Source organism: Rattus norvegicus, chromosome 13 (assembly GCF_036323735.1).
Source record: "Rattus norvegicus strain BN/NHsdMcwi chromosome 13, GRCr8, whole genome shotgun sequence".
Taxonomy (NCBI): domain Eukaryota; kingdom Metazoa; phylum Chordata; class Mammalia; order Rodentia; family Muridae; genus Rattus; species Rattus norvegicus.
In genome coordinates, this window is record NC_086031.1 from 22,451,517 (window position 1) to 22,479,262 (window position 27,746).

The 27,746-nt window shown below is 47.5% G+C and overlaps 1 protein-coding gene across 2 annotated transcripts in view; it reads left to right on the forward strand.

Annotated features, from left to right (window-relative positions):
* The window catches only part of Tnfrsf11a (TNF receptor superfamily member 11A), a 58,328-nt gene that overhangs the window by 8,587 nt on the left and 21,995 nt on the right, over nucleotides 1-27,746 (forward strand). The window contains exons 2-5 of one of the 2 annotated variants that reach the window (XM_008769487.4): nucleotides 17,498-17,579; nucleotides 18,453-18,578; nucleotides 22,530-22,673; nucleotides 26,787-26,875. In XM_008769487.4, coding sequence (XP_008767709.1) covers nucleotides 17,541-17,579; nucleotides 18,453-18,578; nucleotides 22,530-22,673; nucleotides 26,787-26,875 — 398 coding nt within the window. In that variant the 5' untranslated portion in view covers nucleotides 17,498-17,540. Of the gene's footprint in view, nucleotides 1-17,497; nucleotides 17,580-18,452; nucleotides 18,579-22,529; nucleotides 22,674-26,781; nucleotides 26,876-27,746 lie in introns of both variants that reach the window. The other variant, NM_001271235.1, reaches the window with a different exon arrangement.

Below are 27,746 nucleotides of genomic sequence, written 5' to 3' on the forward strand. Positions count from 1 at the left end.
ACACACATACACACATACACACATACACACACATACACATACACACATACACACACATACACACACATACACACACAGACACACACACACAAAGGCTAGACAGAAATGAGCTTGTTAATGTTCTGGAAGATTCATTTCTTGGGTCTGTATTCTCTAGTAGAGGATGTGTTTCTTGAGGAATTTTTGGATGATGAGCAGAAATGAAAATGCCCTCTTTTAAGGCCATAAGAGATAAAAAGAACACATAGTACCTTCAACCCAGGCTCCATGTGCCAGTTGATCCCTGACTCAGAAGGAAAAAAAGGTGTGACTCACAGAATCCCTGCTACTTCCTCAGGCACAGGCACCCCTAATTCCTCTCTGTCCTGCAACCCCAGAAGCAAACGGTGCTAAGCCACGATGACTCTGCCCTACTGCCACCCCGAACACAGGCCACCTTGCTGTCACACTCACATACCAACACACCTGAGTGACACTGTGTACCAGCCCTACTGTCCCCTTAACCCCCCACTTTCATTATCCACTGCCACTGCCTGCTAGACTTGGGGTTAGATCTGAGACCTCACATAGCCTTCTGCCTGGGGGGGAAGTGTCTGGGCTAAGGAGCTTTTGGAGGAAGTTAAATGACATTTCTCAAGGTTCTTTGTGCCTTAGTCTTACAATTACAATGAGTTTGAGTACACCTTCTGGGACTGTTCCCTTCCATGGACAACTTGTCTAGATTTAGAGTTTCTAGGTCTGTAACTGGCACTTGTATGAGAGAAGTTGCAGAGTACCAGAGATGGACACTCCCTGACATAGGCGACACATTCTACACTTGGAGGCCACTGTCCCCAGCTCTGCCTCCCTTCCCATGAGATGGACTGACTCCCGTGTTCCACCAAGGCTTTCCCAGCCTCAAGACCTCTGAGCTGTGAAGGAAAAGGAATCATTTTCCTTTGCGTTGTCCCATCAGGTGCTTTCTTCAGAACAATGACTCAAGGGCACTAACATATCTCCTTTGACCCGGGGCTCTGTGTTGATGTCTGTGTATGGTGTACACCGTCTTCCATGTCTTCCATTGTGTTTTAGTTCCTTGAAAGGCATCTGAGGGTAGTATGTGCGGGTGTGGAGAGAGAACACATGTAGAGAATGGTAGGGAACACTCTGGGTCACTCTCGGGTCCTCAGTTCCCTCAGTCAGTGATGGCTGATGCCCACGAGGATGGTGTGGGTGTCATGAAGCGACGTGAAATTGAAAAGCTGGCCTCTGACAATGAAAGGTGAGATGCAGGCAGAAAAATCGAGTTCACTGTGGCCGTATCTGGACTTGAATACAACTGTGCCTCAAAACTTACCCCATTGAGTTCCAGTGGTCAAACAATTTGAGATTGAAAAGAGTGCAGAAACATCCCTCTTCTCAACAGCCAGGTTTTACCTGCAAAATTCCTGAAGACCAAGATACTGGGACCTAATCTATCTGTAAAAATTACAAATGGCCCCACATAGGGGAATGCTAGAGCAGTGAGGAGGGAGTGGGTGGGTGGGTTGGGGAGGAACCTCATAGACGCAGCAGGGAGGGGGATAGGGGTTTATGCAGGAGAAACTAGGTAGGAGGACAACATCTGAAATGCAGATAAATAAAATAACCACTAAAATAGTTATAAATGGCCAAAGCCTCCAAACACATAGCTAGTGAGTGTGACTGTGCAAAGCGGTCCTCTTGGGTGAGGGAGGGCAGAACAGGAGATCAGGCTCCTCTGTGCTAAGAGTAAGTGTGTGGACCAGGTCATAGGCGGAGCCAGGGGCTGGCTCTCCATTTCCTGGACTGTCCAATAAGCACAAAAGGACCCAGAAGCTATGTAGTGTGTTCAACAGCTCTGTGAGCTGTCACCATTACAGAAGAGGCTTCAGGTCCTGGAAGAAATCACTAAACTGAACTTTACAGCTCTTTCCCCCGAGGGTATCTCTGATTTTGCCCCAAATTGATGAGTCTTTTCCAAGTTCATGCTTGAGATGTGAACTTGATCCAGAGCAGGAAGCACAGTTAGGGGTTTCTATAAAGGGAAGGTGTGAGCCCACAGTGAGCCTTTGGGGATTCACTAATGGGCTAGTTGAGCATAGTCTAGTCCAGGAATTACAAATCATCTATATAAAGGACAATATCTAATTGGGGCTGGCTTACAGGTTCAGAGTTTCAGTCCATAATCATCAAGGTGGGAACATGGCAGCATTCAGGCAGATGTGGGACTGGAGGAGCTGAGAGTTCTACATCTTCATCTGAAGGCCACTAACAGAATACTGGTTTCCAGGCAGCTAGGATGAGGGTCTTAAAGCCCATGCCCACAATAACACACTTCCTCCAACAAGGCCATACCTCCTAATAGTGCCACTCCCTGGTCCAAGCACATACAAACCACCACACTAGGGATGGTAGAAATTGTTTAATATCTATTACATCTGTGTTTCTCATCCTGTGGATAGCGACCCCTTGGGTAGGCAAATGACGTTTCACACCTATGAAGTAGCAACAAAAGTAGTGTTTTGGTTAGGGACACTACATCATGAGAAACTGTATCAAAGGATCACAGCATTGGGAACATTAAGAAACACTATGTTCCATGTACATGTTGTCCCTTATGTCAACAGATATGTGCATACATACCCAGATTCCAGGCCCTGGGCTGGTCAGGAGTGGCCCAGTGGAAATACTTTGGGTATATCTTACTGGTGTCTGTGGAAATGAAATGCTGAAGGTATAGTCCAGGCATCCACATTACCAGGAGGCAAAAAATCGAAAAGCAATCATAGAATTTCAAAGAAACGAGAACAGGGGTGACCCCAGTGCATAAGACCACCCAGCCAGCCTGGAAGGTGCAGGGAGAGCAGAGTTAAGCAAAATGGTCAAGATGAGCAGTTTCACATCTCAGTTCAGAGGCTGATTGAACCCTGGAAGTTTGAGAAATGAAGGGTCAGAGGCCCGTCTGTGTTCTAGATCGAGAGTCCTGGGTCAGGCTGCTGAGAGAAAGTGCCAGGAATGACTAAAGGGAGGGCTGAGCAGGTGTGCAAGGCGCTGGACATCTGGAGAGCCTGGCCTTCAGGTCGGTTTTGATGTGACCCTGACCTGTCATTCAGATCATCAACTTAGGAAACATAGAGTCTCCTGTCTCCTCCAAATCTTCTGGACCAGAATCTGCAACTTCATGATTTCCACAGAGTGGAGGAGATCTGAATTTAGTGAGGCTGTCCCTTCCCTGGCCCCTTTAAGTGTCCATGACCATGACAACTTGATGCATCCCTAGAGTGGAAGGAAAGCCTGGAAGGACCCTGGAGTCAGTGGGTCACTGAGCTCCTAGAAGCCAAGCAGAGAAGTCACTGATTTTTACTGCATAGGAAAGGTTTTTATCTCTAATAAACTATTAAAGAAAGCAAGCAGAGAGTGGCAAAGACGAGCCGAGGTCGGCTCTCACACAGAGAGGATAGCGACCCCTTGGAAGCATGTCTGACAGCCCAAGCTCCTGATTGCTGCCGTGTCTCAGAAACAACCTTCTTGGAACCGTCTTCCAGGTACCCCACAGCTGAGAACTTTGTGCTCTTCCTCCCTCTGAAAGAAGAAGGTGGAAAGTTTTGAACTTCGAGACTTCTTTTTCCCCTCAGGCCATTTATTTTATTTTCGAGGAGCAGAGATACTAAAAGCATAGTACAGAATGCAAGAAAGGAGGTCGAGCAGAATCTGCAGACCTTTGCTAAGGGCCTGTCGATCTTTTTCTTTAAAGGAGTGTCTCTGTAGTCAGAGAGGGTCCAGGGCAAAGATGCTGATGCGGCCAATAAAAACCAGCTTTCGAAGTAATGTGTAAGGCAAATAGGGTGGCAAAATGGTGACTGTGTGTCTCAATTACTTTTCTACTGCTGTGATAAAATACCACGACTAAGACAATGAACAAGAAAAGCATTTAACTGGGGGCTTGTTTACAGTTTCAGAGGATGAGTTCATGACCATCATTGTGTAGAGCATGGCAGCGGGCGGGCAGGCATGGTGCTGGAGAAGTAGCTCACACAATGAAGACAACCTTGAGACACTGAGAGAGAGCCAAATGGAATGGGTGTGGGCTTTTAAAAATCTCAAAGTCCACCCCCACCAACACACCTCCTCCAATAGCTCCATGCTCCCTAATCCTTCTCAAACCATTCCACCAACTGGGAACCAAGTTCAAACATATGAGCCTATGGGGCTGTTTTCATTAAAACCACATCATTGCATTAAGACCTGTGGTAGGTTACATTAACTCATTGTAAGCATTTATTTTTTAAATTCAAATGTGACATCAGATTTTTTTTTTCTGTGCATGATATATTTTTCATGAAAACATTTTGGCAGAATAGTTGAGATAGACAATTTTGTATTATGTGTATTTTGTCATGATTAACAGTTAAGATATAAAAATGTGTGGCAGTTTATCTTAGTCCATTTGTGTTGTTCCAAGGAAATGATTGAGTCTGGGAACCTTATATGGAAAAAGATTCACTTGGTTCATGGTTTTGGTAGCTAGAAATGACACCTCCCCCTCTGGCTGTATCCTAGCAATGTACCTGACATCCCATAGTCAGGAAGTGCTCAAAAGCAGTGAGGATCAAGTGTGTTCAGGGGAGGCCCTACAGTGAGAGAGACCCAGAGGGGGTCAGGCTTTGCTTTTGTAGCAGCCTTCTGTTTTGAGAACTAATCTGTTCCCATAAGACCCAAACCACTGAGGTGAACCAGTGTTAGCATCTTCACAAAGGGCGCCGTCACTCACCTTCTTCCCAAAAGAAAGTTATATTGGAGGATTAAGCCTCAGGTGAGTTTGGCAGGAACAATCGCCTTCAAACCAGAACACGGAGGCTGTGATTCCTGCCCGGTAAAGAAAATGACATGGCATGCCTGTGGTGTGCAGGTAGTGGCAACAGCTAATGTGCTCGAAAAGCAAGGGTGCACATTCCTGATGCAGAGTCACCAAAGAGAGGCCAGGAAAGGCCTCTGGTGAAGGCACAGTCTTGGTCACAAATGGAGATCCTAGGAGATGCTGGGACCATGGGTATCTGCTAAGAGTTGTGGAAGTAGAGTTGAGCAGAGCCTGACTCAAGCTGTGCGTGCAGCCATTGGGAGAGCTGCAGAACTGAGGCATCTGCCCATGGAGGCCAGAAGACCATGAATGAGTTCCAGATGTTGGAATCTGGGTTTATACTGGGGTTTTACTTAAATCTGATTGTTTCTATGCCTCAGTTTTTCTGTTTAGGAATATGAAACTGTGTATTTTATTATTTTTTGAAGGAGCCTACATCTGAGAGATGTTAAATTCTTAAAAAGACCTTAGGGATTTAAAAATGTTGGAAATTTAAAAGACTGTGGGACTTTTAGAGTTGTACTGTATGTATTCTATATTATGACAGCAACATGAAGTCTTGGGTAAGGTTTAACAGTGATGTGCCAAGCTGACAAAGGGTGGATTGTGTTGGTTGGTTTATTGTCAAGTTAAGCAACCTGGATTCACCTAGAAAGTTGGTTTGGTCTGAGCGAGATTGCCTTGATTGTGATTAATGCCACTGTGGGTGGCACAATCTCTAAGCGGATGATCCTGGGTAACATAAAAAAGTGAGCTGAGCATAAGTTTGAGAGTAAGCCAGAGAACAAGCAGCATTCTTCTATGGCGTCTGCCTCCATGTTTCTGCTTTGAGATCCTACTTCTCTTGATGAGGGGCTGTGTCCTTAGGAGTTATAAACTGAAGTAAACCCCTCCCTCTTCTAAGTTGCTTTTTGGTCATGGTGCTTATAGCAACAGAAAACAAACTATAACAACACAAGAGCAGAAAAATAACAAATCAAATGGTTGAAGATACGGGGAAGCTAGAACCCTTTGCTGGTGTGATGTAAGATGAGACAGGCCGTGTGGGAACTCTTCAGAAAGCTAAGCCTCGAGTCATGTGACTCATGATTTATGATGATGTGATCTCCAGCTACACTCCTAAAAGATTGAAAACAACCCCAACTATATGTGTGTGTCATTGTTCTTTAGAGTGTTGCTGACGTAGCCAAAAGGTAGAAAAGGCCCAAATAGACATCACCGGATGGGTGAGTAAGCAGAATGTGGCATATCCATGTGGTAGAATACTATCTAGGCATATAAGTGAGGTTGCGTACATGATGCACTGTGAGGAGCCTTGCCGATATACTGTGGTACATGATACAATGTGACGAGCCTTGCCCATATACTGAGTGACAACAGGCAGACACCTAAGAGTAGACATTGCATGTTTCCATGTCTATGGAAGATGTTGTGAGGCAGGTGGAAGAGGGTGAGGAGGTACTACTTTATGGTTATAGTGGTTCTCTTTGGGAAGATGAAAATGTTCTGGGAAAAGGTAGACTATTGTTGGATACTGTTATACCAATGCCAATTTTAGTAAGTGGCAATGACTGTGCATTTTAAGTGGTTAAAATGGCAATGGAAAATTTTATTTCACCACGATTAAAAACACCCTTTATTTGTATTTACTTTATGATGACTTTATTTCTATGCCGTAAGTCTTGTTTTAAAGATACCCTGACTCTCTAGGATATCCCTTTCTTCTGTTCCTCCTCTACTGGCTTAGAGAAAGGAGTGAAGCATCTTCACGGAGCAGCTCAGCCTGCTTCATAAAACACAGTTTCCTAAAAATTAAGGTGTTTAGAACAGCAGAGGAAGGACAAACACAAGAACCAGGTCCTGCATTTCATAATACAAGACAGTTGTAATATTTGTGCTCTCCCCCCCCCTCTCTCCCCCAGAACTCAGGATCCTAATTCTTTAGCTGTCCAGAAGTACCGCCACCAACTTGCTGCCTGTTGTGTCTTAGTAGCCTTCATGATGTGATTCAAGGAGTTACTCAAGAGACTCTCCTCTCTCCCCAATATTGCCTTTGCAGCCCTTCCCTGGAAGGCCAAGTATCCTATGTATTCTCCTTCCAGGCTCAGCCTGCATCTGTCTTCCCCATCAGCCTCCGCTTCCCTCCTCCTGCTCCCGGCACATACCTACCCAATCAGCCATGCCTGGACCGTGCCTTTCTCCTTCCCCTTGCGTCTTGGGCAAGCTTAGTGGATGTCTCCAGTGCTTGGCTGTTGTGGGGACTCTCCACTAGTTTCCCTTCCTGCCCTGTGCCTGTGGCTACCTGGTAAGAAAGCTCTGTGAGGGCAGAGACAGGCCTGCCTGTCATTTAGTCATGATTGTAGCCAATACTGAGAGCTCAGCACAGATGCCTTTGGCCATGGGGTGGTAACAGATTATAAAAGAGAGGGTGGTCTCTTGCTAAACCTAGACTAGATTAAACTCAGACATAAAAAACAAAATTAAATTAAAAGACAAAATTAAATTAAAAAACAAAAATAAATCAGCAGCAACAGAATGCCTTTTCTTACTATTTGTAGAGAGAATATATAAACGATTGCCCTGCCCCTCTACATAGTCTGTATGTGGGGAGAAACCAGTTGTCTTTGTAATTTTTCGTGCCACCGGTAGGAGCTGCGCAGCGGGGATGGAAGGCCTCCAAGCTGAGGTCTTGAAGGTCAGCCCTGGACACGCATTCATCAAAGGCATTCTGGCTAAATAATTTAGGATCAGGGTAATTACAGGGTGGGTGGGGGGTCACACTCCCCTTCACAACCTTCTCAAACAAAGTTCTTTCCATACTGTGCTTCACACAAATACTTGAGTCACACTTGAGTAGGAGATTTTCATTCAAGAGTTGAATCAAAATGTATTTATTCGAAATGGATTATTTGTGAACAGTCAGGGAGTGGTTGAATTCTCTATATTTGGGGGGTTTGTAGTACTGTGCCTGGAAGCCAGAGCTTTGCTTTGCTCTTACCACTGTGCTGCATCCCCAGCTCCCCCCACCCCCCAAATCTACTTCTTTTGTACCAGGCTGCAACATCCTGGGACTCCAAATTCCCAGAAGGTTCTCTCAGGTGGAGTGCACTCTGGGAGTATTCCAGAGATCTCCAGATGCTTCCCTGCTTTTGCTGTGTTAGGTCTATGGCATGGTTTCCAGGGGTGTCTCTTCAATGCTTTTCAGAAATGGAAAATGCAGTTTTTGTTTACACAAAAGAAATCGAGTCTTCTCTTTTCTCCACATCCGTAAGACCGAGGAATCGACTTAAAAGTTTATTTAAAGCGAGACCATAAAGCTAGGGACCTGATCAGAACTTGGTCAATGTCCTATTTGAAGAGTCAAGAGCAGAAAGAATCAAGCAGCAGCTTTATTGGCAGATACACTGGATAAACTCGTGTCCACACCAAGTTACTCTCTCGCAACTGACTGAACCCCTGGCACAAAACGACACGTGACTTGGGCCACTCATGAGGATCTCAGGGAAACATGTCACAGCTCAGCCCCATGAAGCTGCACCTCTTGCTTTGTAACCATGCTTTGTAAAGCAGGAGTCTTTGCCTGGTTCTACAGCCCCCGTGTTTTGGAACCATGTTAGGGGAAGTGAGTGCACACAGGGACGCCCTCAAGTCTTCAGGACTTTTCTTTCCTCCTCTGGTGACACGCCTTACTTTTGCCATCACAGGGAAGGGTGGGTGGAGGTAATTTATACCAGCAAGTCTGCTCAGGTGTACAAGGAAATACTGGTCCGTGGCAATCAGACCCAATGCAACGGCTGTTAAGCAATTCTGTTCCCACCACCTACTGGAAAGGACGGTTTCTGGACTGCTGCCACTGGCTTTCGTGGAGTCACTGTCCTGGTTTACTGCACCCAACTGTCAGGCCAGCAGGATGGACAGAATTATGAGCAGTGTTGTACATGTTAAGAATTTTTTAATTTTTGCCCTTTTAATCCTCAAATTATAGAAATGTAACACTGGGCATTGTTCTGTCCAGACCAAATTGGAAGCCCATTCCAAGACCACCAAGCATACCCTTAGAGGCCCTCTGACCAGGCAGGCCTCTGTCACTATAACCTATGAAAGACACCCTGATTCCTGGTTGAACTAACAGGCTCAACCTGTGACCCTGAAGGGACGGTAGTTGTGAGGAGCTGTAGAGAAGCCCTTCTCCTACAGAGCTGCCATCTAATCTCAAGAGGAAATCCTCTCTGTGCTGCCAGCCCCCAGCCATGGCCACCACCAAGCCAAACCAAGCCAAGGACTCTCCCCTCAGGACCAGTCAGAGCTCCCCTCTTCCTCCCCCAGCCCCAGGCTAGACCCAGCCCCTCGGCCCCCACTCCATTCTCAGCTCTTCCATGGCATCCCAGTGGCACCTGGATGCCCAAGGGCCTGAGAACCAGACAGCCCTGGCCTCCTTGCAGGCTCAGGGACCCCCAAGCCAGCTCCAGCTGTGTCCTGTGCCTCAGACTGCCCTTCCCCAGACCTGGAGTTTTGTCCTGAAGCTTCCCTAGGGCTGGACACCTGCCCTGAGATGGTGTGGGGTAAGCACAGTCAACTTCCCACCTCCTGCCTCCCCAAGCAGTCAAGCTCTGTGACAGAGCTGACGCAGGCCCCCCACCATGTCCCTACAAGTGGTGCTACCAACATGGGACAAACCCGGCTAAAGTCCGAGGCACCCATTTGGCCTTCCAGAGGCTGCGCTCCATCCATAGCATTGCGAAGAATACAAATAGTCAAGCAAAAACAACCACAACAAACCAAAAAAACTGAACGAAACAGGAAGGCAGTGGAAACTTCCAGAGGAAGCCACTAAGAAGGCAAACCTAGAGGGCCACTTGGCCATCTCAGGCAGAGGGTGTGCATGCTGGCTTATCAATAGATCTGCTTGTGAGGAGACACTTTGTCGTCCCTGGCTGTCCCCTCAGCTGGCAGAGGAAAAGATAACAGAAAGCAAGGAGGAATGAGAGCAGCTGGCTTATCTTTAATCCCATCACCTGTGAAGCAGAGGCAGGCAGAGCTCAGAGAGGCTCCTCCAGCCTAGTCTATGAATGAAAAAGAAAGAAAAGGAAAGGACATAAAGAAATACAAAGCTTTGGTGGAGGAAAAGTTTTTATAAATGGCCAGAGGCAGGGACATCTGGGAGAGTCCAGAGTGAGCATGACCAGACTGAACTAGGTCAGGTGAGGAGGGGGAGGGGAGAGACAAACCGAGAGGCCTGGAGGGTGAGAATAGACAAAAAGGGCCAGGTAGCCAAAATGGCTGGATTAAATAGGTGCTGCAAGACAGCCTAGCCGCTGGGCTGGAGAAGGTAGGGTAGGTGGTGTGATATGCCAGTCATTTTAGGTAGCAGGTTGAGACTGAGGGATGCTGGGAGAGCCTGATGCCCAGGTCTGCCTTGATGTTGATGGACACTTCAGTTAGCCTTCTGTCCTGGGTCTGAGACCTCACAGTCTACATAGTGACTTCCAGACCCGTCAGGGCTAAACAAAGAAACACCCAAAGAGAAAGGAGAACTGAGAACATTTGTGTGTGGGTTGCTTGCATCATAAATGCTGACTTTGGTGCTCTGTCAGGGGCAGAGCAGGACAGGTGGTTCAGGGAGAAGGACTTTCTCAGAGCAGAGCCTTTCACAGTAGGACATTCTCCAGTCGTCTGCATGTGCGGATTTGTTTGTGTTCTGTTCAGGGTAGGATCAGTCCCAATAATGCCCAGAGAGGACTTTTAAAAAAACTTTTATTTAAAAATTGAATGTCTCATGTGGAGGAGGGTGCATCACTCAGGCACGAGGGGCAGAGGACAATTCTTGCCTTCCATTTTTGTGTTTGTTTTGGGCATGCAACCTCACAGGCCTATGGAAGGATTTCCCCCCCAGGTTGGAAGGATGATGAAGCAAAGTGTTACTTTCTCTCTTAATAATTACTCGTTTTAAAAAAACAAAAATAAAATAACCTACATGGTTTAGTTCAACCATAGCATTTAGAAATTTGATGCCCTCCTTTCTGAAATCATGACCAGATTCTCAAATACAGTCACAGATGGATGACATTTTATAAAACACAGTCTATGGAAAACCCCCCATCTGTCCTGGGTGAGGTTCTTTCCCACTGACTTGACAGGGAGGGTCAAGCCTCCTTCTGCAATGGTCTATAACACTGTGAATTTTCACTGGAGGGAGAAAGTAATTTTAGTACCCATAATGACTTTCCCTACAGCTGGGCTGGTTAACAGCCTGAAGAAAATAGACATTTAAGACAGCCCTCCCGAGAGATTCTATACACAGGTCCTCTTGGCTCCCTGACAGAAGCACGTTTTTTCAGCTATGGCTTTATTGCGAGGGGCCATAAAATGTTCATTACACGTCTTTATTTAGTGTGCGTGTGTGCGAGAGCGTGTGTAGAGACACAGAGGACAACTTGGAGACGTTGCTTCTCTTTCCCCAACTTGGTGATCAAGCTCAGGTCACCAGGCGTGGCAGCGTCTTTACACTCTGAGCCACCTTGTGGCCCCCAGAAACTTAATTATCATTTACTGTCTCTTCCCAATCCTTGCACAGACTGTGGGCATATTTATTCTAGAAGATTCTGTCAGTTGTTAAGCCAAATACCAGCCTGTGTCTGCTGTGATACAAAAGCACACACACACACACACACACACACGCACACGCACACGCACACACAGACATGTGGAGTGAGATAGGAAACCCAGCATGCAGTACACCGTCTTGCCATGGTCACTCATCTGCGCATTCGTTGTGTTCAGACTCTAATATTCGTTGTGAAGTCAAGACAAGTGTTTTTTTTGTTGTTGTTGTTTTTTGTTTTTCTTTTTTAAGGTTAGCAGATATTTGTTATATAAACCGAATACAACTTTCTAGCTTATTGATTACAGTATGGCCCTCTCATTACACTGCCTAGTGTGTTTTTTTTCTTCTTTTTTCTTTTTTTAGATTTCTAAGAATGACAAGTTCTTAGAAAGTTTGCATTCCCCTAAATACCCCCGTACAACTCACTGCAAACGATGACCCTGGGGCAGTAGTTATGAGTGTCTCGGTCTCCCAAGTGGGTCACAGGTCACAATTCTTGAGTCCCAGAAGGATGTCACCAAACAAGCAAAGGTAACCCTGGCTGTGTGTGGGGAGATAAAGGGAGCAGTTGACTGACGTGGGCGGAAGTGGGCGGAGGCTTGTACTGAGGTGTGCGGCTGCCTCTTCACTTTTATCACACACAAGGCTGTATCCTTCCTCAAGAAATGGCTGCTTTATAAGGTGTAACTGGGCTTGGCCTGAGTCACGGAGACAGCTGTGCTCCCAAACCTCTGACTCTGGGTTTTAGAAGGAAATGGAGCACAGTAAAAGTAGACAGAGGAAGATCTAGAGAAGCAGAGTGTGCACTTCTCAACCCAGTCATCCAGAAAGACCTACTTCCCAAGGCATCCGGCACCTTTACCAGAAAGAGCCGGCTATGGGCGTCGGCCGTTAACACCAGGAGCCAGATGCCTACCATCCCCTGGGGAACTCCTCAAGTCACACTGCATCAGGAAAATGCTCTTATAAGCTGTGACATCAGTAGCATCACAACCAATAGTATTAGCTGCCCTCTGACTACCAGGCCTGCTTGAGTCCTGCCCTAGCTCTGGACAGCTGGAGGCAAGTGCAGGCTTGCTGCTGAGAGGGGCCCCGAGGATCTGGGCTGGGCTTTGCTCTCTGCTGGTGAGCAGTGCAGTCAGTGGTAAGATGGAGAACCCAGATGTTTAACTGGAAGACACCTGCGCGTGCGGACACGCGCGCACACACACACACACACACACACACATACACACACACGCACACACACACACACAGATACACACACACAGACACACACACAGACACACACACACAGATAAACACACACAGACACACACACAGATACACACACACAGACACACACACAGACACACACACAGACACACACACAGACACACACACACAGACACACACACAGACACACACATGCACACACACACAGACACACACACACAGACACACACACACAGACACACACATGCACACACACACAGACACACACAGACACACACACAGACACACAGACACACACACACAGACACACAGACACACACACCAGACACACACACAGACACACACACACAGACACACACACAGACACACACATGCACACACACACAGACACACACACAGACACACACATGTACACACACACAGACACACACACAGACACACACAGAGACACATACACAGATACACACACAGACACACACACAGACACACACACAGACACACACACAGATACACACACAGACACACACACACACACAGACACACACACACACACAAATAAAATAAAACAGGGGGTTACATGGACTAAATAGTGCATACCTTTCATCCTAATACTGAGGAGGAGGAGGAGGGGGAGGAGGAGGAGGAGGAGGAAATCAGATTTCTGTGAATTAAACACCAGCCTCATCTACATAACAAGTTCTAGTGTAGCTAGGTCTATATAGGAAAAACATATACTAGAATTAAACAGCTGTGGTTCCTATATGCCTGTGCCAATACGCTAAAATCATGTCTGGTAATCTTCACAGGGTTATATTTGTGATGTGTGAATTATATAATGCCTTATTTTTGAGAGAAAATGCACGTGGGTATAAAACTATAGGAAGGCAAGCATTTGGGGGAGAGAAATGGGTTTGAAGGCATAACTTGTGAGGACCTGTTTTAGAGTTGCATCCCGTGGAGGCTTTGGAAAGCAGTGATTTTTGTGTGCATGAGGGAAGTGGGGTAAATCCTGAGCTAGAGCTGGCCCTGGATGGTGAGAGCATCAGAGCTGCATCTTAGAGGTGAAGTCAAGTCCATTCTGCCGGACGGTGTTCAGCGGACGGGCTGTGGAGTCCAGCTCAGGCAGGACCACCCTAGTGCCTCTGAGCAGTTTTCTCAGTTTGCTTTGGCTCTGTCAAATTCCCCCAAAAAGTACCTTTCTGTGAGCGTCACCCAAGCGAAGTGTGTGCTTATCTGACAGACACTAATGCTGCTTTCTTAATGGGTCAGACGTGATTGATAACACTTGTCGTCTGAAGTACAGCCTGCCCACACATCTTGTCGTCAGTGTGCATAAGTGGTCACATCCTTAGGCTCAGACAAATCCTGTCAGATGAAGTCTGCACCAGCCACATCCAGTTTTGTTATTTGCCTCTGCCTGTCCGTCTTGTGGGAGCCATTGGGACCTATAAAAAAGCCACAGCTCCCTCCAGGAAACGGAATCCTATAAAAGAAGAAGGACCAAGAGAGCCCAAAGGAGAAATGAGACTTCTCAGCCATTCTTGTAAGCTCTCCAGGGCTTGCTGTGACGCCTGAAGGCCCCATCACCAGGTGACTGTTGGGGAAGACCCAGTTAATATAACCCTAGGAGAGTGGTAGCAAGTCCTAGAAGCAAGCACTTCTCCACCCCTCCCCTCACCAGCCTTCCCCGTGTTCTCACTCAGCATGCTCCCTGAGGTCAGAGAGATGCTTTCCCACACTCCATTCAGCCAGCCCTCGGGCTCATGTTTTTCTCTATAAAACGTATTTCAAAATTGCAACATTAAGGTAGCTGGCATCTTCCTAGTCCTATCACCTCTCCCGTTTTCTTCCAAGCTGGCTAATGGGCCGATAAACACTATCCTTGACACTGACAAGGATCACTGTTTCTATTATCATCTATTTCTCTCTTTAGATGTTCTTTGGTGGTTTCATGCATGTGTGTAGTGGAGTCCAGTCATTTCTACCTCATGAACCCCCTCCCTGCTGCCTGATGAGCATGCAGCCTACCTTCTTGTGTTTTTGTATTCGTGACCCACCAGGTTTAGTTACGGTTGCTGCCTGGACATAGGTGGTTATGGACTGGAACTTGGGTAGCTTATCAGTGGCTGTACCCTTAAAGAAAGCGACTCCCCCAGGGGCTTGGTGTGGTGGCACACACTTTTAACCCCAGCACTCAGGAGGCAGGCGCAGGCAGATGTCTGTGAGTTCCGTGGCCAACCTGATCTACAAATCGAGTCCAGGACAACCAGGGTTCTGTTACACAAAGGATCCTGTCTCAAAAGCAAACAAACCAAAAGTGACTCCCCTTCCCTTGTCATCATTTACTCTCAGGAAGGGTGGGGTCTCACAAACTATCCACCTTTCCTTGATGAACTCTGTCAGCCCCAGTCTGATCAGGTTAGGTCTTGTTGTGGGTAACCACGACTACAGTGAGTTCATGAATGGGAGAGCCAATGCCATGTCTAGAGGCGGGTCTTCCAAGTCCCTCTCCTCCTGGGAAAGGGTGACATAGATGTCAGCTGAGCAGTCCTCTATCCTATAGTCTCCGTACTGCAACCACTTATGGACGCCGTCCTTAGCTGTTGCCTGTTGCAATAAGAAGCTGAGAGCTGGGCCAGTGTATGGCTATAAACGGGAACAGTTCAACCACATGTCCATTTAACAGAATGAAAACTGAAGGTTCTCCCCTGGAGCCTGTAGTCTTTCTAGTCACCAACCCTGGACTGAATTTACACTAGCAAGCCTGAGTATCTCCCATATTCAGCAGGCCTCAAATCCAATCAGACAGTGGTTGGTTACTTTCACTGCAGCTATGCCACTACTGCATCTAGGATCCCTCATGTCAGGCTCGTCTCCCACTTTTCCTCTGCTAACACGAGCTTCATATAGACTAATATTCCCCCAGCCTCTCCACCCCCTCTTTAGACCTCCCTGTGTCTATTGAACAAATTCCCAAAGCTGTCCCTGCTCCATTTCCCTCCCTCCCTCCAATTTCTATGTCCTTATCCATGTGATGTTCTACATTGCAAAGCTCACTCACTGGTTCCCTGAGAACTTCTCTGGCCTTCCTCTGCTACTGTCAGGCTCATCTGCTTCCGTAGCACCTGCCACAGTATGTATTTATCATTTAAGAGTAAACTCCTTGGGCAGAGTCTGTACCGTTATCTGGAGCAGGTAGGAAGGCTGACGTGTGGTGGGCATGCAATGTGGGGATCTGTTCGCTGTCTGGCTCTCCAGTGTATTCCTGCTTGTCACATGCCTTCTTCTGCCGCTGAGGAAGGTGAAGGAGATAGCTCTAAGGTGTCGTGCTCACCACTGGGGACATGGTCATCTTGTATTGTATATTAGAATCATACAATTTTAGAGCATGTATCAGTTATGTTCATCTTTCTGTGACCACATCGCCTAACAGAAACAACCCAAAGGAAGAAAGACTCATTTTGGCTCCTGCTTTCAGAGGGCTCACTCCATCATAGCGGGGGGGGGGGGGGAGTTCACGGAGGCAGACATGTTTGGCAGGGTGCTTACATCACAGCAGCCAGGAAGAGAAGTGGAAACCCTTCAGAGGCTGCTCTGGTGACTAACTTCTGCCAACTAGGCCCCACCTCCTCAAGATTCCACCAACTCCCCAGATGGAGCTCTCTGGAGGAAGGATGTAAGGTCAAGCATAAGCACTGAGGGAGCCCGTCGGCTTCAAACCATAAAGCCTGGAATGGAGACAGAAGTTCTGAGGGTGCAAGCTGGATTCCATGAGGCAACAGGCAGTTGGGCTTAACCCTCAAAGTACCTACATGTCTTTGCTGTCTACACCTTTCCAATGTTCTGGTATTCTGGAAGGTGAGCAGTGCTTAACAGCCTCTAGCTGTCATAGGGAGCTTATAACAGTGAATCCCTTGGTTTAATCACAGAATTGGTGTGGGGTAAGTGGAACCATGTCACCAAACAGAAACTGGGAAGGTTGAGCAGATTCAGAAACCCCAGTAAATTCTCATATCTGAGAGTGATAGGCATTTCACCTACTCCCAACCCGGTTCCTGTCCTGGAATATGTGACCACAGCACCCCACATGAGGATTGTGACCACTAGTCACATAGGAGAGAACACAGAGCTCTCCATACAAATGGTGTCTGAGCATTTATCCAACACACTTTCCTTCTCTTTCCTGAAAAAGGTATTTAATCTCTGGTCCACTCTAAATAAGTCGTATGCATCTCTTTTCCACTACCAATAAACAGTTTGGACAAGTAAAGACTGACTCTCTCATCAGGAACCACCATGGGGCAGGGGAAGGGAGGAGGTTGTCATACAGAGCTGCCGCCTACACCTCCTGCAGAAGGCCCCTCTGCCGGGGACAGACATTGACCCCTGAGCTAAGCAGGAGTTCCCTCTCACACCAGGCTCGTTGCCTGTGGGCCCCCACCGTTCCCACCCTTTGAGATACCCAGTGGTGCCTGGGTGTCTGGGAGTTAGGCAATCCCAGCTTTGGCCCCAGCCTGTTTCATTTCTCACAGAGATGGGGCTCCCACCCTTGGTTTGTAACTGAGCGCTTCCTGTTACGTCTGCCAGAGAGGTGTTCACGCACCCTAGCAGCCAGCACTCAGACGCATAGATTGGCTCCTTATATTCCTGTATGAGCTCATGTGTCCCACTGACACAGGAGAAGTGTGGTGCTCGGAGGACAGACTTTTACCATATGTTGCCAGCCTTGACAGCAAAGTCCTAGCCACAGAACTGTCTCTCGAGCCCTGCCCAGAAATAACTTGTGTACAATGTCCTCCTGATGTCGCTTTCCTTTTCAGGTGACCCTCCAAGTCACTCTGCCGTGCACCCAGGAGAGGCACTATGAGCATCTTGGACGGTGTTGCAGCAGATGCGAACCAGGTACCCTCCACATTTTAGCTTATGATAATGGTATGCAGTGACCCTTACCACTCGGAAGACAGAATGCGTTCCCTCGGGACATATCATCACTTATGAATCCAAGCCAGTTTCAGAAACTGGTCCTCAATTTGTCCCGAGAAGGCAATATTTCCTAAAGTCACCTCTTAGTCAAACACGAAGTGCGATTGACACTTCAAATCGTGTGCACAGAAGTCTTGTTTTGGAATAAATAAACTGGAATTGCTTAACTCTTGACAGACCTCTTGAATACCAACCAAAAAGGACAAAGGGGGCTGAATGCCACCTTCCCTGAGTGTGGCTCGGTGGAGTCTAGCCTGCGAGGTCCTCACTTTCTCTTGCTCTTGGAGACAGAGCAGAGAATTTGAAGAGGGAAGGGAAAGACCAGTCCCCTAAGGTAGTCCTCTTCTCTTGGTCCAGTTCAACGAAGCCCTAAAGTTCTGCAGGGCACAGGCTGGTTGCAGAGTTCTTCTCAGTCACCAGTTTGGGAGTGTGAACGATGGGTTGTTTCTTGAGACAAGCTAAGAGACTACTGCAGTAACCAAAAAATCCATGAGGAAGTAACACTAGGTCCAGCAAACCTGGGACTGAATATTTCAGCCAGCAGAGGCTGAGGAGCCCAGGGTACCATACTCACTGCCTTCGGTGCCCTTGTCTCTGCGTTACCCTGTCTTAGAGGGCGTCCCGGATGAATGGTTCTGGGAGTCGGACTGGCAGGTTGATGTGAATTTCTTTATTTGTGGCTGGGGTTTTAATCCAGGTTCTCGTACACACTTAGCATCTTGTTTAGTTTTGATTGGCACAGCCCTTGTCACTGTTTTGTTTCTGATTGGTACGTTGTCTTCTCAATTTAAGGAAAGTACCTGTCTTCTAAATGCACTCCCACCTCCGACAGTGTGTGTCTGCCCTGTGGCCCAGATGAATACTTGGATACCTGGAATGAAGAAGATAAATGCTTGCTGCATAAAGTCTGTGATGCAGGTGGGTGTGTCACACTGATGAGTCACGGGCGGTGTGGATGTGTACTCTCCGTCTTTTGTTCCTTAAATCTGTTCCACAGAAGCTTTTCAAATATGCCCACTGCTTTTCCATTGAATGGTGTCAGAAGGGGTTCTGCTCATGTTTTATGTCCCCATTGCCTCAGGTTAAAATTTACATTGTACTTTAATTGTGACCACATCTTGCCATTGACAAAATGTCCCCACAGTGCTCGGTGTGTCTGTGTCAGTTCATCTTCCCCTACTCGTATGCTTGTCCCATTTTAAAGCTACAGACTTGAAGTCATGAGATTGTGGGAGTTCTCCGGGATTAGCTAGGAGAGACAGGACTCAGACGGAGCTTCTGGCTGGCAACCCGTCTGTGAGACAGCTCATACTCTGTTGGCACAGTCTGTGCCTCACAAGGATCCATAACTCTGGGCCGCAGAGCTGGATAATAAAAAATGCTTTGAGTCAGGATCTCATTCTGTAGCTCAAGTTGGTCTTGAACTCAAGGAACTACCCCGGCCTCAGCTTGACAGGGCTGAAATTATTGGAATGCATCTGCACACTTAGCTTCATTTAAGCAAGCAAACAAACAAACAAACAAGCAAGCAAACAATAGCTCATTTTTAGAAATAAGTATCAAAATATGTCTCACGGATCTCCCAAGAAGTTGTGGGCTTTTCTCTCTCCCCTTTTTCCATTCTGCATACTAAGCCATCAATCACCATGTTTCTCCAGCGGAGTTTCCAGTGTGGATTTCATGGTTGTATCTCCTAGTGTCATTTATCATATTCTTTCTCTGGTATTTCTTGTATATTTCATATTAAATCTAGAAGGTTGACAGAATTCTGTTTTATTTTGGCTAGGGTCTAGCAAAACCCCTTTATCCATAGTGTAGTTCTTCTGAATAACATTGGGAAATTTATTTTTATAATATTAGCCACTGATAAGCATGGGTTGGATCTTTATCCCCAGTGTTGGGACCAACCCTAAGGCCTGCACATGCCAGGGACACTCTCCTACTAAGCTACACCCATATGTCTTGGTTTATTTTAGAAATAGAGGCTTCCTATGTAGCCTGATCTCCATCTTCCTGCCTCAGTCTCAGCCTCAGCCTCAGCCTCAGCCTCAGCCTCTGCCTCTGCCTCAGCCTCAGCCTCTACCTCTGCCTCAGCCTCTACCTCTGCCTCAGCCTCTGCCTCTGCCTCAGCCTCTACCTCTGCCTCAGCCTCTGCCTCTGCCTCAGCCTCAGCCTCTGCCTCTGCTTCTGCCTCTGCCTCAGCCTCAGCCTCTGCCTCTGCCTCAGCCTCTACCTCTGCCTCAGCCTCAGCCTCTGCCTCAGCCTCTGCCTCTGCCTCTGCCTCAGCCTCTACCTCTGCCTCTGCCTCAGCCTCAGCCTCTGCCTCTGCCTCAGCCTCTACCTCTGCCTCAGCCTCTGCCTCTGCCTCTGCCTCTGCCTCTGCCTCTGGCCCTGGCACTGCCTCTGCTTCTGCCTCTGTCTCTCTGCCTCTGCCTCTGTCTCTGCCTCTGCCTCTGCCTCTGCTTCTCCCTCTATCTCTCTGCCTCTGCCTCGGCCTCTGCCTGTGCCTCTCTGCGTCTGCTTCTTCCTCTGCCTCTGCTTCTGCCTCCGCCACTCTGCATCTGCCTCTGCCTCTGCCTCAGTCTCAGCCTCAGCCTCAGCCTCAGCCTCCGCCTCTGCCTCTGCCTCAACCTCAGCCTCTGCCTCTGCCTCAGCCTCTACCTCTGCCTCAGCCTCAGCCTCTGCCTTGCAAATGCTAACATTTATAGTTGTGTACCTCCATGCCTGACTAGATCAACTTTCATTAGGTGTTTGATCCTGCCTTCTTTCTCTGTTTATTAGCCAGATGCATCATAAAAACTCTCCCTGCCAGTTCTTTGTCTCCATGAAGCACAGCACACACAGTCAGTTCTTTGTCTCCATGAAGCACAGCACACACAGTCAGTTCTTTGTCTCCATGAAGCACAGCACACACAGTCAGTACTTTGTCTCCGTGAAGCACAGCACACACAGTCAGTACTTTGTCTCCGTGAAGCACAGCACACACAGAAAGGCACACCAAGTCCTTGTAATTTTCACAATCCTGGCTGGATCACTCAACTTCTAAGCGTTTGCATCAGCATGAACTCATGGATGTACTTGTGTCTGAGTTGCTTCAACTTTTTGCAGACACTAGTTTTATTGATGTTCATATTATCAAACCACTCTGAGATGAACCCAGATCTTCTAACACTACCATAGGCATCTTCATGGACTCCCATGATTTTCCTGTTCTGACAATCAGGAAGTCAGCAGTCCTGAACATCATCTTTCTAATGTGTCTGGGACAGCCGGCGGACTCTAGGCTGGAGAAAGTGCTGCGGAAACTCCACTGGGCACCAGCCTCTGATTAGTCCTTTTTATTTCCTCTGATGACCTTGACTCACCGCTGTCTGACAGAAATAAGGATTCATTCTGTCTGCTGCCAGTGTTGCAGCCAAACACTGAACACCAAGCGCATGAGGCTGTTCTTAAACCATTGCCACCCTCATTCCCTAATGCTCACACAGGATCCTGCAGGGATTTTGCAGAGAAGTGACATGTTCCTGTGCTCCTGTATGTTTATATGTGCTACGCACATGTTTCTGCGCCATTTGGTCTCTTGGTACAGTCGAGAACGGGGCTCATGCTTGGGTCTAAAAAGCACAAAAATAGGAATGTCCTTTTTTTTTAATTGACTATAACTTGAGTCTATGAAGGAAGAGACAGGTTTTGATTGCTCCCTGTCTCTTTTCTCCTTGGAAATGTACAAGAGCCACGTAGGTAGTCCAGATGAGACGGGGCCTTTCAGCACTTACAAAGTGATGTTGTTGCTGTTTGGTTGGTTTTTGCTTTTTCAAGAGTCATTTTAATTATGTAGGCGTGTATAGGGGATGGCATGTAACACACACACACACACACACACACACACACACACACACACACACACGCAGGTGCCCAAGAAGGCCAGAAAAAATGTGTCAACCCCCCAGAGCTGGAATTATAGGCAAGAATGAGCTGCAGGACATGGGTACTTGTTGTATAAATTATTTAATCTCAATGGGTTGACTCCTATCCCACCTTTGATAATTCAGTTCCTAGATAAAAGGCACAAAACTTTTATTATTATTATAAGCCTTAATCAACACTGGAGCTGGGCAGATAACTACCCTCTAATCTATTAGAACCTATTTCCCCATTAATAACCTTGAATTATAATTTAACATATTCATCTGGGCTGCTCTTAACTTCAACTGACCAACCCTCATGGACTTGTTCTTATAGTGTTTCTCTCCCTCTCCTCTCTCTTCCTCTCCTCTCTCTTCCTCTCCTCTCTCTTCCTCTCCTCCCCTCCCATGCCTTCCCATCCCCTCCTATCTTCTCCACTCCTCTCCTCAGACCCCAAGCTCCACCTACCTCAATTCTGCTCAAGTGTGGCTTGTTGCCTGCTTCTGTTCTGTCCACTTACCTGAACACCCCAGAGCCTTCAGGACCCCAGGATGGGTTCACACCTCCAGAAAAGCCCTGGTGTCTCGCTAAACTTTGCATAACAGTTTGTGTGACATCTGAATTTACCAAAAACAAACAAACAACAACAACAAAAATCAAGCGTCTGTACACTACTGTGCATTTCCCCCAAATAAATTAACCTACCAACACAAAACTGTTTAGACAGTCTACACAACTTCGAGTTATTAGGAAGAAAAGGCTCTTTGGACGGTTTCCTACCAATAAGGAAGTATGGAAAGGAACTCCCGAGTTCCTCAAACCCAGTGAGTCACCCTGTTGGCGGCCAGATGCAGCTGGCTAGTGGGCCGTTTGGAACTGGGAGGGGGACAGTGCACCAAGTAGATAGTGCATCTGTGTCTCCAGCCCCTTGCTGGAGAACCCATCATCTCTTGTCTCCTACAGGCAAGGCCCTGGTGGCGGTGGACCCTGGCAACCACACGGCCCCGCGTCGCTGTGCCTGCACGGCGGGCTACCACTGGAACGCAGACTGCGAGTGCTGCCGTCGGAACACGGAGTGCGCACCGGGCTTCGGAGCTCAACATCCCTGTACGGCTGCTCGATTACTTGTGTGTGTGGCACCCAGCATCCCTGTATGGCTGCACGGTTGCGGGTGTGAGCTCTGTCCGCGAGCCCTGCTCTTAACTTTCTGGGATTTGTCATGGCTGTATCAAGGGTGCTTCAGGGAGCCCAGCTGTCCCCGAGGAACTACAATTGAACCATCATCAGTTTAGTCCAGCTTGGAACAGCACATGGGTAGTCCCAAATTCCTTCACCCCTCTGTCCCTTTTGTGGCTATTGGCCTCAATATGTGAAACCTGAGGGTCCCCACTTAGTGATAGTGTAGTGCAGGGATCCGCCAAGGTATAAAGAACGCAGCCTCTCAGAAGAGGGTGCGCACCTCTGGACACACTGTAAACTGATGTCTGTAGATATTAATTTCTAATTTAAAGAGTTCCTAAAGACTTAGCTGTTGGGAAGCTGCAGCTGCAATAACAAGGAGGGCTGGGAGATATTTCTGCTGTAAAGTGCTTCCCGAGTGTGAGAATCAAAAACTCACAGTAAATGCTAATCCCACCTCCAGCAGGAGGAGTAGACAGGATACTTGGATCTCTGAGGCAAACTGGCCAACTAGCAGAGGCAAAGTGCCAGGCCAGTGAAAGACTGCCTAAAACAAAACCAAAAGTGGAAGCTTCAGAAGACAGAGCTGTGAGGTCTTCTGACCTTTGTCATGCACACCAGTCATTAGAGTGTAAAAGCTAGTTTCTCCTCACCACGGCTTAATGTGACTGTTGCCACGCTCGCACACTTGCTTTCCCGTTTGCATTCACCCACCTTCCACCTGGAGTTTCCTCCCTTTCTGTGTTTGGAAGTCTTTCCTAATCACTTCTTTGAATTCCTTCACATAAAGTGTAAGCACTAATTTGAAATCGATGATGATGATGATGATGATGATGATGATGATGATGATGATGATTACTGAATTGATTGGGTTCACAGGGAAAAACTAAGGTTTTTTTCCCTCCCAGATAAAGCTGCCACCATGCTCACTCTATGCCTTTTAAACTCGCATCTTTTGAACTTTGAGAGTAGGCTTGCCCGGTGTTTGTACCGGGGCTGAGTGCTCACCAGTGTCAGGCATTAGCACAGCGTCCACTCACACTTCCGGTTTCTGAGTTGTCCGTATAGCTGCTGAGGCTCATGCACCGTTCCCCCAGCACCTTCCGAGAGCTACATCCTTGCTCGCCAATGACACGAAGCCAGGTCTGTTTTTAATGCTCAGCCATCTGAGAACCCCATTGTGTCCTTCAGCCTTGTGGAAAGCAAAGAAGCAGAAATCCTTTCAACTTAGGACAGTGCTTCTGAGAGGAGGTCTCGCTCCCAACTTCTAGGAAGTGTTACAAAGCAGGTTTTCAGAGGGTAACAAACAGCTGTGTATGCTTGGCAGTCTGTCACACAAAGATGTCATTTTAAAGCCAGCATGCTTGGACAAGGGCTGGGAAAATTAAAATATTAATCATTTGAATCCACTTGGAAGAATGTATCTAGCTAGCTCAGCAGGCGCCTGCATCAGCCCTGACTCATGTGCACATGCTCTCTCTCTCTCTCTCTTTCTCTCTCTCTCTCTCCCTCTCTCTCTCTCTCTTTCTCTCTCTCAAAAGTCAACTTGAGCTTTTAATTCATAAAGACAGTCCTCCTGGCCATATTGTCTCCCTCCAAATCCTGCTGTTTGAATAGACAAAGCCCTTGACCTTGCCACAGACTTCCCACCTTTGTGCACTATGTGTGAACGTTAGGATTTCTGGAAGGTGTTCTTGGATGGGCAAAAGGAATAGAAAGGGCACGACTGCCCCTAGATATGGTGGAGGAGAAGGCATATGGTAGATATGTGGGAGAGCATAACCAGAGGCAGACACATCTGGGAGAGTCCAGAGTGGACATGACCATGTAGGGAGAGCAGAGGAGAGGGGACAGTTGAGAGCCAGGAGACTGGGAAGAGGTCAGGATTTAAAGGGTAAAAAGAAACACTGTAACAAAAATGGCTTGATTATTCAGGGAAGAACGCTGGAGAAAGATCAGCCCAGCCCCTGGGCTGGAGAATGCAGGGGGTGGGCAAGGTATGACAGCCAGTCAGAACCGGTAACAGACTGAGGAATGCTGGGAGAGCCTGCTGGCCGCCAGCATCAGCTTTGATATGTTAAGCCCCTTAGTTGGTCTTTGGCTGGGGTTTGGGACCTAACTGGTCTCTTAGCTTTTAAGCCTTGGAAAAGATACACTTTTGACAGTAGGTGAAGTTCACTCCTGAGGCTGGGGGTGCAAAGCTCAGTTGGTAGAATGCTTGCCAACTTTGTGCTCAACGCCCTGGATTTGATCCCTACACCGGATAAAACCGAGAATGGTGGCACATACCAGTAATCCTAGCACTCAGGCTTTAAGGCAGGAGGATCAGACGTTCAGGGCCATCCTTAGCTACAGGAGACTCTCTCTTGTAGCCCTAAAAGAGTCCATTTCTCATGTCCCAATTTGCAGTATATTTGAATTCAAGACAGCTGACCTGGCCCCCGTACCATTCTTCGACCACACTTCTGCTCTGGGCCAGCAGGGAAAGAAAAATGGGACCAGGCTGCTGCTGTGTGTGCGGTTTTGTGGTCTCCAGTATTTCAACTCCTGACTCAGTTTAGCACAGCCAAGACTTGGGTCCACAGCAGGGTTTGGAGCAGATAGGAATGTGACTCCTCTTGTTAGTGCGTGTTAAAAGTGCATGCAGTGTGAATGCCAGTGTCCCAGGAAACCAGAGGTCTTGGGTCCACTGGGTATTACAGACACTGACATGGGTGCTGGGAACCAAACTCTAGCCCCTGTGTTCATCTTTAAAAATGCTTTGTCAATTAATGCCAGTTGGTCCTGGCATTGTTACAATTCTTTGAAAGCCAGTCACATTGCTATATGAGGGTGACAATATATCTTATTTATTGAGCCAAATGACGAAAATCAAACATCTACCTGCTATCAGGCAGGTACCAAGAATTTTAATTTCTTATTTTAGGTTTGTATTTGTGAAAAATAAGTCTAGAAATCCTACTAATGTCAAAAGTCATTTATGGCTCTGGCAGCAGCCCATGGCCTGATGTTGCTTTCACATTGTAGTCAGTATTGTTTGCTCGTGCTCACCAAGGCATCGTGCGCCAGATACAATGGAGAAGGGAGATACAGGGAGCTTGAGGCATTTCTGAGGTTGCTAATTTAGCTTCAGAGGAGCATGGGAGTGAATGGAGCTCTCTGGTCAGGAGTATCGATTACTCTGAGTACTGCGGATGGAGGCAACACGCACACTTTCTCATCCCTTGCATCTGTGTTTGCAGCCCAGTCCACTTTCTTCACGATCTGTCTGTAATTCCTTCTGTGCTGTGAGCAATTACAGCACAGGCCATAGGTAGTCATGTCGGCCCTTGGTAGAAAAAATTGACACCAATTCTTGTTTAGGAGGAAGAGACAAGGTTGGTTTTGTTTGTTTGTTTGTTTGTTTGTTTGTTTTGGGGGGGGAGATGTAGTTGGTAAGCTATATTCCTTAGCCTAGTGAAGTGAAGCTGATCATGTCACTGTGGCAGTGTACCACCATTTATTTAAGAAGTTGACTGTTGATTCAAATGTTTCAATTGTTCTGGGTTTTAAATAATAACTTTGTAGTGAATAGTATCATATACCCCATATCCAACATGCTTGGGACCGGAAATGTTTCAAAAACCTCTCCCTGACCCTTGGCTTTAGAGTGAGCTTAGATTTGGAAGAACAGGTTTCCCTTAAACACAGTGAGAGCACCGCATTTCCTGGTGGTGAAAACTAATGCAACCATGAAGGCTGGAGATAGCCAGACAGCAAATCCCAGCTACATAGACAGAAGAGGAAATAGGTTGAAGGCAGAGCTGGCCTTAGCTGGACTTTAGTCTCAGTGGCCTGACATGAGAAAAGCCAGCTTCTGAACAAAATCCTGTAAGCACTTCTGCCACCCAAGCCTGGGGGAGCTGAAAGCAGGAGATACAGCCGGCCAGGCAGACGTGGGGAACATGGAGGTAGTACTCCAGGGACACGACACCATCCTGACTGATCTCTAAGTGTCCCCTTGCTTTTTGTCTGTTTTTGTTTGTTTGTTTGACAGTGCAGCTCAACGTGGATACCGTGTGCACACCCTGCCTCCTGGGCTTCTTCTCAGATGTCTTTTCGTCAACAGACAAATGCAAACCCTGGACCAAGTAAGTGACTGTGCAGACACCCAAGGACCAGTTGTTGTGTTTTATAAAAAGAAACCAGGATATGTTTAGTAGAGTACGATGTGATGAGGTGGGAGGGTTCCTCAGGGGGCCCATGCTAAGGCATCCCTTACCCCTCAGGTACCAGCCATTTATGGGCTTAGTATAGGATAGCGTTTACTTGGGGCCATGGGAAAGGGAGTTGAGGAGGGAGTAGAGGAAAAGAAAGGGAGGCGGAAAGGGAGGGGGAGGAAGAAGGAGGAAGAAGGAGATGGAAAGGGGAGGGGGAGAACAGGCCTGGAGTCCTGGAACACGTGGAGGGAGGCAGGGTGGGAAGGAGAAAAGGGTGGTGTCAGGGAGAGAAGAGAGTCAGAGAGAGGAGCAGAGAGAGCGAGGAGGGGCCAAACAGCCCCTGTTAGAGCAAGCCAGGCCTACCTGGCTGTTGCCAGTAATTGTTGGGCGGAGCTTAGAAGGAATGCTAACCAGCCTCAGCAGCTCTGGATGTCTTAGCCTCTTGGCTGCTTGGTTACTTGTTAGCTTCTTATAGACTTGATTCAGTGGTTAGCTTCTGTCCGTGCACAGTAGGGACTGAGGCTGGCATCGTTGGACCCAGCGTGTGTCAGGGCTTTGTGTCACTTCTTACACTCAGAAATATATGACCTTCAGTTCCTGATTCTTTCTCCTTTGCCTAACCTTATTTAGTTGAAAATTATGTATCGTCTATTGGTATGTGGACTGTGGGTGGGCTAGTGCGGGTGGAGGGTGAGGGCTCCAGGTGTGCTAGGCACAGCATCTCTGGCTAAGCCTTGCCCCCACCTTGTGTTGCCACTTCACCTCCCCGACACTCAGTCAGCACTGGCTCAGTCTTCCGGTC